The following is a 13,397-nucleotide window of genomic DNA, read 5'->3' on the forward strand; positions in this document are numbered from 1 at the left end:
GAGTGAGACTCCATCACACACAAATATGCATACATATATACACACACATACATATATATATGTATGTATATATGTATGTATATATGTATGTGTGTGTGTGTGTTTATGAAGCCATAGTCCCAGAAATTAGAAAGTCCTTACTTTCAAACGATGGACTTTTTTAGATAATTCTTTTGACTGCTAACACTTGGTTGCCTTTTAACAATGACTATATGAATTTTTTCACAGATGCTGATTTTAAAATTTTCATCAAACATTTGCTTTCATCAAAACATTGCTGCAAAGAGGTTAATGATGAATAAGCATATAACTTTGCATGTTTGGTAGACCTTACAACTTCCAAAGCATTTTCACAGGCGCAATTTCGATAGATCTCATTTGGTCACCACAAAATCCTGAGGAGTACGCAGGGCCCGTTGATTGTCTTTCTGGGTGCATATGTGTGTGTGTTATTATAATTATTTTTATTGTGCACAGAGGAATCTGAGGCCCACCAGAGTTTGCGTAATGACAGTGACAACTGGCATTTGTCAGACTTGTCAGACAAGAAGAAAATTGCTGGCTAAGCCTTCCAATCTAAAATTACTTACAAGTTCTTACACTTGAAAACTCATGTTCTTAGTGAGACCCAGTCTCTACTAAAAATAAAAGTAAAAAATTGGCTGAGTGCAGTGGCATGTTCCTGTAGTCCCCGCTGCTCAGGAGGCCAAGGTGGGAGGATTGCTTTAGCCCAGGAGGTGGAGGTTGCCGTGAGTTATGCTTGTGCTACAGCCCTCCAGCCTGGGTGACTGAGTGAGACCCTGTCTCAAAAAAAAGAAAGAAAAAGAAAGAAAGAGGAAAGAAACAAAGAAGAAAGAAAGAAAGAAAGAAAGAAAGAAAGAAAGAAAGAAAGAAAGAAAGAAAGAAAGAAAGAAAGAAAGAAAGGAAGGAAGGAAGGAAGGAAGGAAGGAAGGAAGGAAGGAAGGAAGGAAGGAAGGAAGGAAGGAAGGAAGGAAGGAAGGATTGATTCATGTTCCTACTGGTATATGTTCTCTTGAAAACAGAACATTCCCTAGCAGGGCTCAGCCTCTTGGGATCCCCCAGTTCTCTTTACTCCATCCACAGCACCTCATTCCCTCCTCATCCTCGGACACAGGCCAAACTCTCTGCTCTCATCCTCTGCTCCCAATAGAGGATTAAAAAGCGGTCTTTTGCTCCTCCATCCTAAAGAGCCAGTGCCACTAATGTATGACTTTGGAGAGTATTTGCACTTTAAAACTTGGTTATAACTCTGCAGAAGGCATTTTAATCGTGATAAGCATATGTTGGGTATTGGCCATCAGGTGGAAGCAATTTTCGGGGAGGAAGTGGCCAACGGCTGCTTCATCGCTTGTTGCTCTTTCCCTACAGTGGTTAACAAATGTCTTCTGAGCTTATCTTTGGGGTCATAGGCGGAGACAGAAGCTGACACAATGCCTTCCACCCCGGATCCCTGAATGGAACTTTGTGGATGCACAGAAACAGATTTAACAAGTAGAGAAAGCCCAAGCAGAGTCTCCAGGGGCTGAGACACAAATTTTAAAAAAGGATCTGGGAAGCAGCCAGCGTCTGACAATGACATCCCCAACCCTCACTCCCAACCCCACACATATACACTTGTCCTGGCCTTGACCTCAGACTGTACAGGTTCAAGTCCTGTGGTTCTTCAAATCTGCCCCAAGTCCAGAGGGAGGATCCTGGAGTCCTACAACAATGACCGGGGCTGCTCTCTTCTGCATTTGCAAACAGAGTGGGAAACGCTGTCCTTACCTCGTAGTGGGCCACACGCTGCGATTCGGAGATCAGTTGTGCACTGCACACCTTGCAGTAACTGTCTGTAAATAAATCCTGATCGATATCGGAGGACTTCATCAGGCTACAGGAGAATCAACAGAAAAGAAAAATGAGTCCACTGCTTTGATGTTTTTTTTTGTTTTTTTTTTTTTGTTTTTTTTTTTTTGAGACGGAGTCTCGCTGTCTCCCAGGCTGGAGTGCAGTGGCCTGATCTCGGCTCACTGCAAGCTCCGCCTCCCGGGTTCACGCCATTCTCCTGCCTCAGCCTCCGGAGTAGCTGGGACTACAGGCGCCCGCCGGCATGCCCAGCTAATTTTTTGTATTTTTAGTAGAGACGGGGTTTCACTGTGTTAGCCAGGATGGTCTCGATCTCCTGACCTTGTGATCCACCCGCCTCGGCCTCCCAAAGTGCTGGGATTACAGGCGTGAGCCACCGCGCCTGGCCTGCTTTGATGTTTATGCAGGATATTAACCGTCTGAAAAGCCAGGATCACAGTAACAGGTCTGACAATAGTGACAGAGGGATGGGTCTCCCTACACTCTTGACGTTACCATATCGATTAACTATAATACTTGCCTAGGTTATAATTTTCTCACAAATGCCCAACAGAGTGGCTATACCCTAAAAAATAGAAATCCCGCTATAGTTTTTCTGTTGGAACATACCAGACTTACATCTAATGCCTTGCCAAGAGTTTACGTGAGGGCGGGGCACCATAGCTCACGCCTGTAGTCACAGTGCTTTGGGAGGCTGAGGTGGGAGCATGGCTTGAGACCAAGAGTTTGAGGCCAGCATGGGCAACATAGATTCTGTCTCTACAAAAATAAAAATTCTAAATAAGAATTTATGTGAGATATTTTTACGTGTTATATATATCAACAAAATGTTGTAAGCACCTAATACATCCAACAATAGAAAGTGGGTTAAATGAACTTTGATACATCATCACGCTAGACAATTATGTGGCTTCCAAATCTAAATTCAGATAAAGTAGTCTTTAAGGGAATATTAGGAAAAGGTTTACTATTAACAAAAGAGATCTATAAGTATGTATAGTATTACACTAAATTTGTTTTAAAATATGTATATTGCATTAAAAACATTCCAGGAAATTATAACATAATTTTAAGAGCACTTATCTTTGGGAAATGACAGAAAATTGCTTTTGCAATTGTCTTCATTTTTAAATTTTTCTTCAACAATCACATTTTACTTTTGTAGTCAAGGAAGAAGTTAGTTTTGTCTAGAGCCTTTAAGCAGTATAAAATCTAGCTTAGAGTTAAATAGTTACACTTAGAAAATTAAAAAATAGAATCAGACTAAACTATAACTTTCCTTGCAACCCCATACTTTGTAACACGGGGAGACCTCACTATTCAAGCTGACTCTTCTCCATTTAGGGTTGTTGAATTCATAAAGGCCACCTCCACCACCGCACGCCCCAACTGAACCGACAAAGTAAATAAACATATTCTCAAATTCCAAACCCGGAATCAAAATGCAGCCAAGGATCTCAAGCTTCTGAAAGCGATCTATTGGGAATGGATCTTATGGCAGCTGAAGGATCTCATGTTACCGCCCTGGAAACACACCCCAGCGCATCCTATTGCTTCACCCAACCCACAAACTCCACTTGTTTCACCTCCCACCTGCCAAGCAAGAAGTAAAGACCACAGTAGATAGCATGCTGTATGGAGAGGCAGGAGAATCTCAGACAACAGCAATATGGTAGACACTTTGGACTTTATCTTATTCCACCACCATCATCTTACCTATAAGACTGCCCAAAGTTACATTGCTAGTCATTTGCATAGCCAAAAATACTGCCTTGCTTGCATGATTCCAATTTCCACAGGCTAGATCCATCCCAGGTCTGATGCTACCACATGGCATTGGGTGAGTCACTCAATGTTCCATGCCTCAGTTTCCCCATATAAAAATTGAGATAATAATATTTGCCATGCCTTCTTAGAAAGTGATAGTGAAGGGAGAAATATAAGAGAAAGTGCTATATCAACCATAAAACTCTCTGCATTTGAAAGGGATCAGTAGTATATTTTTAATAACATGCTGATGTTGGCAAGATGTTGGCCAAGTCCTGAGCAATGCAACAAAATGAAGGACTGTGGTTCACTTTAGGTGATTTTTGAAATGATCTAAATAACCAGGCCACATTCATAAAGTATCTGCCTGAAATAAAAGAATATCTGCCTCAACAACTCCAATCTCATGTTCTGTCCTTGGCCCTGGCTCTAGTGGCTCATTCAGGGCATTTGTATTCAGCAATTCAAAAGGATTCACAGTTTCTGCTCCTAAGAGACAATAATGCCTGTGGTTTTTCAATGCCCCCAGCAAGCAATAGTTATGCCAGGTACCACGGTGTCTCACGGTTGACGTAGGCCTGTTATTTCAAGAAGGACCACACCTGGCAGGTGGCCCAGTTGGCCTGGAGTCTAGCACCTGCTGTGCCTGCAGCTTCACCTCCTCCCCCACAAGGCAACCTGTTCCAGAGAGGCCAGAAGCTCTAGTTGTTAAGTTTTTCTTAGGTTGAATTAAAATCTGTCCCACAGTAGTTTTTGTTCAGTGATTCTATCATTAGGTACAACATGGGACCACACCAGTCTCTATTTTTTCATGAGATATCCTCCCTAGAGTGTTTATGTGAGGGCGGGGCACCGTGGCTCACACCTGTAGTCCCAGTGCATTGGGAGGCTGAGGTGGGAGCATGACTTGAGGCTGAGAGTTTGAGACCAGTATGGGCAACATAGAGAGATTCTGTCTCTACAAAAATAAAAATTATAAAAAGGAATTTATGTGAGATATTTTCACGTGTTATATATATTAACAAAACATTGTAAGCACCTAATATATCCAACAATAGAAAGTGAGTTAAATGAACTTTGATACATCATCACGCTAGAAAATTATGTGGCTTCCAAATCTAAATTCAGATAAATTATTCTTTAAGGGAACATTAGGAAAAGTGAAGATAACACTCTTCTACTTCCTACCCAGCCTTACTATCTTGTCCTGAGTCTATTTCATTATAGTCCATCTTCAAAAGCAAGACCAAGAACAGAATGGGGGCACTCCAGAGATGGTCTACCTGAGGCAGAGGATTGCCAATTCCAGTGCCAACCCACAATATCGTAGTCATTTGTAATGGTCTCTATTCACGTCCCAGAATGTAAATGAAGAAGAGACGTTTTGATGATGAGAAACTGTAGTACAACATTTTGAAATGCCAAATGGGAAAAGAAAACTTACTAAGGTATATTTTTTAAGCCAAGCTCCTATAAGTGGTTGTGTTTAAATATTATCGTGTTCCCTGCTATTTCTAATAAAGAAGCACATGAAAATAGATTCACGGGTGACCTCGTTAATAGGAATCTCCAAATTCACTGCACACTCCTTCCTCATTATACAACCAACTGCAAAAATCAAACACTGTGAAAGAATATTCAAGGTATGTGTCGGACCAAGCAGGCCCGTAGGAGTCTGAGTCTCGGTAAAGCAGCTGTGCAACAGAAATAGCTTTAAAGGCAGAATATAAAATGTGTATACTAAAAAAAATTCAAGGGAAGAGAAAATATCATGGCTTTTTCCACTGTTTTATATAAGAATATTGGTTCGAACAAGTCCGTATGCAATTTTTAAAAAGGCAATAAGAACCCCTCTGAAATCGATGACACCTGAGTGGAATACCTGAACAAGTTACATTCCAGTGGGAGGCACTTAGTGGACAAGTGTCAACCTGGTTTTTACATGAGGGCTTTCCTCCAGAAAGAGAGAGCTCTGTCCATGTAGCTCACTTTAGACAACCAGAGGGTCTGATTTATGATGCAAAGACTGGAATTTCCAAGAAGGGAGGATGTCACTTGCTCCCCTCCCCCGGTTTGTTTAGAAGAGGATTTTAGCTTTACTAGCCTTCACTGTCTTCACCAAGACAGCTGGTAAGAAAAAGGAAGAAAAAAAAAAAAAAAAAAACAAGATTTCAGTTTTTTTAGCCTTGTCCATGGTCCTGACGAGCCCATGCTCTACTCCAGCAGCTGGAGTAGAGACAGAGTCACTGATCACTTACTGGTCAGTCCAATCTGTCCCACCAGATCCAGTGTCTAGTGACCTCCCCGCTGGAAACATTTGTATCGTGCTGTGCCATGAGCCCCTGGGAGATTCTGAGGAGGGATAGAAGAGTAGAGGAAGAGAGGAATTTGATTTCCTGGGTCTGAAACAGAAAGCACCATCTGTACTCCCAGGCCCAGCACATTGCAAAGGCACATTGCAAAGCCAGGCACATTGCCAGGCAACCACTGGAGGGTCTGAATGACCTCTCATCACTCTGCAGTACTCACAGAGGATGGCGCTATCCCCAATGGAGGTAAGAGGCCTCCACCTGAGGTGGACGCAGTACTAGAGCAGGGAGTCTGGTCACATTCTCACGTGCTGTCCTGGGGGTCTGAGTTTCTACAGATCCATGTGTATAGCAGCGACAGTGTGAAGCTCAGAGGCGCATCTAGGTATCAGAAATAAAGGGAGCATCAAGGAGGAGTGCTTTTATTGATTCTATAATGGTCTGGGGAAATCTACTATGAGTGAGGCTCAGGGATAACAGAGGCACAATCCCTGTCTTCCAAATCTTTCTGAGCTACTGAGTAAGAAGAGACATACACACACCAACACCTAAGGCACAGGCAACTAATTCCAGCAGAATTTGGCTGATGGAAAGTGATATAGGATTTGAGAAGACAGAAAGCATTATCAAGAATCTCTTCAAGAAAGTTCTACTAGGGTTGAAAATTTGAGGATGGATAGGATTAGAGTGGAGAGAAATGAGTTCCAACTCAGAAGCTAATTCTTTTCCCTGGCACAGAGAAAAATCTTACTACCACTAGGCATGAGAAGATATATAGGAGGGGCATTGGTGGGGCTAACTTGGAATAATTTAACATAAGGAGGAAGGCAGAAAAATGCAAGGAAGAGAATCTCAAAACCTAGATGGAAGAAAAAGAGGCTGGGGGAGAACAGCCAGGTCCCGAAATGTTTCTTGAGGTGCAAGAAATGGCCTTTTTCAGGATCCTCAGATGCAGATATGAAACCTTCCTTTCTGCTTCTTTCTGCTTCTCAAGAACAGATTGAAGGAATGAATGCAGGCTAAAACTCCAGAGAGATCTGGGGCTTCATGGAAAAGAGTCATATTCTTTTTAAATTTTTATTTTAGGTTCAGGGGGTGCAGGTGCCTGTTTGTTACATATGTATATTACATAATAGTGGGGAGAGCACACCTATCCTTCAAATATTAAACACTGTGCCTGCTAGGTAATGGTGTAACCCTCACTACCTCTTCCACTCCTCCCCACTTTTGGAGTCCCCACTGTCCTTCTTTCCATCTTTATGTCTACGTGTACCCATTGTTCAGCTCCCACTTATAGGTGAGAGCATGCAATATTTGATTTTCTGCTTCTGAGTTAGTTCACTTAAAGTGATGTCCTCTACCTCCATTCCTATTGCTGCAAAGGACACTATTTCATTCTTTTTACGGCTGTGTGGTATTCCATGGTGTATATGCACCAGATTTTCTTTATCCAATCAACCATTGGTGGACATTTAGGTTAGTTGCATGACTTTGCTATTATAAATAGTGCCGCAATGAATATATAAGCACAGGTGTCTTTTGGGGTATCTGTGCAGAGGAAACAAAAGCATTATTTTAAAAAGATTAATATTCTTCATTCCATTCCATTTCTGATGGTACTGAAATAACTTCTGACTCAGAAAGCCCAAAACCCATGCAAGGCTCTTCAGAGGGAAAGACATTGGTTCAAATCCAGGCGTGGTTGCTTGCCAACTAGGTTGTTCAGCAACTTACACAGCCTCACTGAGCCCTGATTTCCTTAGTTGTAAAATGGGAGGAAAATTCTCACAGGGTTATTGTGAGGATTAGAAATAATGTGGATAAACCATCTAGCACAGACTGTGGCATAGCAGAGACACGCAAAAAGGGGATATTACCATCATTATCATTAATATTATTAATTTTGTATTATCATTATTCTTATTTTCAGAGGAATGCTGTAAATATTTAAGAAGAATAATAAATAGAACCACACGAAAGGCTAAGAGGGAAGATAACACAGTCGGTGTACTGAAATCATAGCTTTTATTGCTATTATAGTCTTTCTCTTTTGTGTCAACAATGCCATCCACAAAGATGGCTCATTTCCACTGAAATGCAGCTGCCCACTCCTCCTGCCAGCTGAAACTTGGGCCTGTGAAGACCCCTTACTGCATAAACGTTTAAAAATCTATTTTTGTTGTCACAAGGCGCTGACCCTGATAGACGGAGAAGTTTGATGAGAACTTTGTCTCACCCTCTCATCCTCCCATGGGTGCTCACCTCCTATGACCTGCTTCCCAAGGGGATGCAAAGGGAGAAGTATGTCAATCAAAGTATGGCAGAGGCCCAGGCACTCCAGCAAACAGAACCCACAGCACTCACCGTGGCAGGCCCCAGGTGGCCGCCTCCTCCAGCCCAGTCCCTTGGGGAGAGAAGACCTTGGCTTGGTGTTCCCCACCAGGTGGGCATCCTTCTGTTACGATTTGGGCTATTTCCTTATAAAGCTTCTCTAGAAGATCTAATAACCTACTTTCCCCCCATACCATACTTCACTGGCCCTTTAAAGATACAATTTAAGACTCACGGGCACTTCAACTAAAGAGCAGCTCTTGCCTTTAGGGTAGGATTTCTGAATTTCCAAACTGCCACTCCGTGTGACTGTGCAAGCTCTCCAGTATCAGGGATTGCGGCTCCTCTAATGATGATCCCAACAGGACCTGGCCCCTTGTGAGAGCTCATGACCCAGAAGGAATAAAGATTTCACTGAAGTGCTTCCCCTGAGCCAGGCCCTGTGCTGAGGACTTTATATAAATCAACCAATTTAATTCCCTCAAAGAGCTGTGTAGACTTGCCTAAATGAGAAGACTCAAGGTTAGCAATTAAGTAACTCATCAAGAGGTCACTCAGCTCCTAAGTGGTGCTCAGTTTTCCAAGCCAGGGCCGACCCCTGTGCCCACAGCCTTTACCCCTACCCTGGGCATCTGTCCTCAGCACTGGGCATGCCCTTCGGTTTGTCCCTTGCCACCTCCAGCTAGGGACCACCATAAAAATTCATAAAGGAAAGCCAAGGATAGACACTCGGTGCAGAATTAATATGCTGGGGCCTGAGGAGCCTCGACTGTCCAGGTAGAGCCTTGGAAGCTGTTTCTGACCTCAGTGCTCAGACTCTCTTTTCTGCATTTGCCTGAACTGAGCTGAGACACGTTAACCACGGCCTGGACATTCTAGTTCTGCTTCTGCCTGCACAACTACGATTCTGCACCTCTGCAGCCTTACTCACCCTCGGTAGATCCATGACCTATTGCTGCCCTCCAATGCGGCCTGACACCTCAAAAAGCCACGGTGCCCTCTGCCCAGTCCTGCTGGACCTTCTCCACTCAGTCTGGGACCTCCCACCAGAGGATGCCCCCTGCCCACCGACGCCACCACCAAACAGCCTGGCTCTGAGCCCAGCTGCCTTTGGCAGTGCTGACCAGCTCACTGGCTCCCAGAACCGAAGGCAGAGAGACTGAACTTTTCTCTCCTTCAGTTTGACAAACTCCACAGCAGACTAAAAATGCTACCAATTAAGATGAACTATGACCTGGTTATGAATGTGAAACAGACAGGAGGACTTCCACTGCTGTTTAAACTCAGCCCAATTTAAAAATTATTCATCTCAAAAAAGCAATTGAACTTGTTTCTACTTTGATTTATTAAAACAAAGAAGAGGGGATAAGACTCTGCTCAGAAGGGAGGGGAGTACGGGAGCGAGGGCAGACTTGTTTCCAGACTTGGTTTGCCCTTTTATCATCATTTCAAGTTTTTATTCCCTGAACCTTAAACCCATATTTGGTGCTTTGGTGGCTGTTGCCTGATGTTTGCTCCCTTCCCCCTGCCACTGTCCTTCTGAGGAAAGAAAAAACTCCTTGCTCTCTAGGCTGTCTACCAACAACAGGAAAAAGATTCGGGAGGCAAGCGAGTGGTTTTCGCAAACATCTCTGCCAGGCCTGCCGGTGCAGGAGCCTCAGAGAATGGGCTGGAAGCAGGGTCTGTCCTGTTCTTGTCACACCTCCCTCCACGTGAAGGTGGGTAATGCAGGGCTGGTTGCCGTGGCAGCAGACAAAGCAGACTTAGGGGGGAAAAAACAGAAACAAGAAAAGTACTCTAGAAATAAAATCATCTGGCCAGGCGTGGTGGCTCACGCCTCTAATCCCAGCACTATGAGAGGCCAAGGTGGGCAGATCATGAGGTCAGGAGTTCAAGACCAGCCTGACCTACATGGAGACACCCCATCTCTACTAAAAATACAAAAATTAGCCTGGAGTGGTTGCGTGCGCCTATAATCCCAGCTACTCCAGAGGCTAAGGCAGGAGAATCACTTGAATCCGGGAGGCAGAGGTTGCAGTGAGCTGAAATTGTACCACTGCACTCCGGGAAAAAAAAAAAAAAAAATGAAATGAAATCATCTTGGTCTTCCACAAAATCATGCCAGAGAAAGGGAACAGCAGGCAGCTGGGGTGCAGCACAGGGGAAAATGTCTGACCCTCACTCCCGGGGCCACCGGCTCCAGCACACACTTTTCTTTCATTCACACAACACCTGGGTTGACAGGCAGGGGAATCCCCCATGCAGCATCTGCGAGCAGGTTGAAGGTCAAGTACACAGCCAGTTTGAGGGACATTTTCAATTCCCTGTTCCTCAGGATGAGGACCTTTCTTCTGGTCTGAGGCTGTCTTCCCCATTCCCGATGTTGCTCAGATAAAGGAATCTGGCAGTCTAGGTAGCTCACCATACATCACCCAGATGCAGGTGCAAGCTCTCTTTCCAGCCTGAGCTTTGTTTAAAAAGAGAGAGAGGGAGAGGGAGAGAAAAATGCCCACACCACTGCCTTCTCCTGCCTGGCGTTGCCAGGAGCTGCATCGCTGACTCACACCACTTGAATAATTGCCTTTTAATGGCACCATTTTCTTCACTTATAAAACCAGGCTGTTTGATTCCTGACTCAGAGGCAGCGGCCACTGCTGGGCACATGTGCCTCACCCCAGCCCCGGGCCGTGGAACCATAGCTGTCAGTCTCACATGGCACAGGCTGGCCTGATGACATCTGGGAAGCAGAGCAGCGAAGGTAGCCCCAGCCTGCAGGGTGGTTCTCTGGTCCAACCTCCAAGGGCAGACCCATGCAGCTGATTCCTTGCCACCTCTCCCCTCTCTGATCCCTTGTCCTTTGTCTGCGTGGACAAGTCTGAATTGTAGACTCCAGGGGGCATGAGCAGAGCAGGTGCTGACCAGCCCAGCTCCAGGCTTCAGATTTTCACTGTAAATTATATGAAAATCCCACAGATTTTCTATGTAACTCACCAAATGGCCTCTGCTTAAGTCCTGGATGTACAACATCACTTGGATTCTGTCTTTATTCATGAAACGAATTTTTATTGAGCATTTACTACATGGCTGGTGCTGCTCTAAGCACTCAGTCTGCAGCAGGGAACAAGATTCTGATCTCATGGGAAAGGTTCACATTCTGGGCTCCAGCACACGCCACCCTCCATAAACACAGACAGACTTCCCACCTGCTTCAACACGTAAATAGAATATTCACGCCAGCTGGAAGACAATGGCTTTGGCAGGTCCACGTGTCATGCTTCTGGAACATCTCCTTACCCTGTAGGTCCTTGCTAAGGCTTCAGTACTGTACCTTTGCCTCCACCTAAGAAGACCAGGGACCTGAGTACCAGAGGCAGGTGGGGACTAGCAGAGACTCTGCAAGGCAAAAGCTATTCTGTCTGGCTTTCCAAAGGCACCCTGCCACGGCAGCTTTGAGGAGAGCCCAAGGTGTCAGGCGGGGACACGCAGCAAGCCCGAATGCGCCCAGCTGATGGGTCCGGGCAGCACGATGGAACACGGTTGTCAGGGAAAGCGCTGGTGCTTTTGTAGGACACTAATGGATAAACTCCAGCACCTTCTCCAGTCACAGCGGGCCCAAAGCATCTGCTTTCTCTTTCTGCACTTTCAGAGGGAAGAAAGTGAGTGATGTGTGGAGAGCTTGGATTTTCAACTAGTTTGCCACTTCAAGTCAGACCAAAAACAGAGCCCATATCATGGGGGAAAGCAGAGGCAGAGAGAAACAGAAAAGATCACTAGCCTGCAGAGAGAAGCGAGGAGAGGAGGAGCAAATATGAGGGAATAAAACATGCTCCTTAGGTTTCCCGTCGCTCATTCCATCACACCAAAGGGCTGTGCACACAGGCAGAAAAGCCACTTACATTTTAAAGAATAGGTTCCTACCCTCCCCCACTCAATGGAGAAAAGCCCACGTGGATTCCCCCACTTTACTATGCATTGACTACCTGAGTGAAGCAAGTACCTGCTCCAGACAGGTGGATTTTCTTAACAAGCTGAACGACTCCCTTCCTTTCAACGTGGATACACGCCTTCAAAAATACAGTTTCTAAATAAGTACTCCATACTGTAACTTGTTTACATGATTTATCTTCACAAGACTGCCCCTATGAAACCAGACAGATTGAGGGCAGATTTAAATGCCGCAATGGCATTCAGGGCCCGGGGAAGCATAGTTCCGCACCTGTATTCAACTGCAGAGGAAGGCACCGACCAGACAGACCAAGCTGCTTCAGGGAAAACTATTATTTTTATTTGAATCCATACTCCGAGGTTGCTGCAAGTGCTGTCAGTCAGCCAGCAGACATTCTAGCTCCCTTCTCCTCTATCGCATATTAACTTAACTGGGCTTCTCCGAGGAATTCTAACTGCTTTGTGCTGATTTGTCTCCTGACCTTCCCAAAATCAGTGAAAATGTAGAGTTCATGTAAAAGTATCTAGAGTGGCCAAGACAGGAAGATACAGGAATTTAAATGTTGCAAAGGCAGAGGAAGGGGCTCACTATCCAGTCACTCCCTACAAATGTCTACACAGCAGCCTACCCCATCAGTCCCATCAGTGAAATCTTTGCATTAGAACTTCCTTTCAGATTTCAGAGCTGGTCTGAGATCCTGTGATATCCCCTACTTTGGGATGCAGTAAGAAATTGGGAAAATAATGATTGCTTTGGGAATTCAGCCACTATGGGAAATTAACCATCAAAAGATTATTGCATGTGTATTAGGATCATCAATAAACAATGGGGAGATTGATGAAACTTAACATATTTGGCCACATCAAGAGTTGGAGAAGGTTCCTGTATACATTTTCAAGTTCCTGTATACATTTTCACAGGAGGATAAGCTGAAAGTTAAGCATCATCTCATCAAGTTGAGCAACACAGCAACTGCACTCCTAATTTCAGGCAAGAAAAAGCCTTGCTCACGTACGACACAAGGCATGTAAGAGATGATGATAGTAGCATTGTTCAAACAGCAAAGCCTGTAATCAGCCCAAAAGCACACCTACAGGAGAGTGGATAAAAAAACTGAGGTACAGTCACAGCATGAATGGAGCATAGCAACAAACCAGAATATAGAGGAATCATAG

General features: G+C 44.5%; 1 protein-coding gene across 10 annotated transcripts in view; it reads right to left on the reverse strand.

Annotated features, from left to right (window-relative positions):
• ZMAT4 (zinc finger matrin-type 4) overlaps positions 1–13,397 on the reverse strand; it is a 372,370-nt gene that overhangs the window by 293,451 nt on the left and 65,522 nt on the right. For all 10 annotated transcript variants that reach the window (XR_012416914.1, XR_012416912.1, XR_012416913.1 and 7 more), the window contains exon 2: positions 1,789–1,894. Coding sequence is in view for 6 of the 10 variants with exons in the window: in XM_073999978.1 (XP_073856079.1) it covers positions 1,789–1,890 (102 nt within the window). In the remaining 4 variants the exon portion in view is untranslated. The remainder of the gene's footprint in view (positions 1–1,788; positions 1,895–13,397) is intronic.

This window comes from Macaca fascicularis, chromosome 8 (assembly GCF_037993035.2).
Source record: "Macaca fascicularis isolate 582-1 chromosome 8, T2T-MFA8v1.1".
In the NCBI taxonomy this organism is placed as follows: domain Eukaryota; kingdom Metazoa; phylum Chordata; class Mammalia; order Primates; family Cercopithecidae; genus Macaca; species Macaca fascicularis.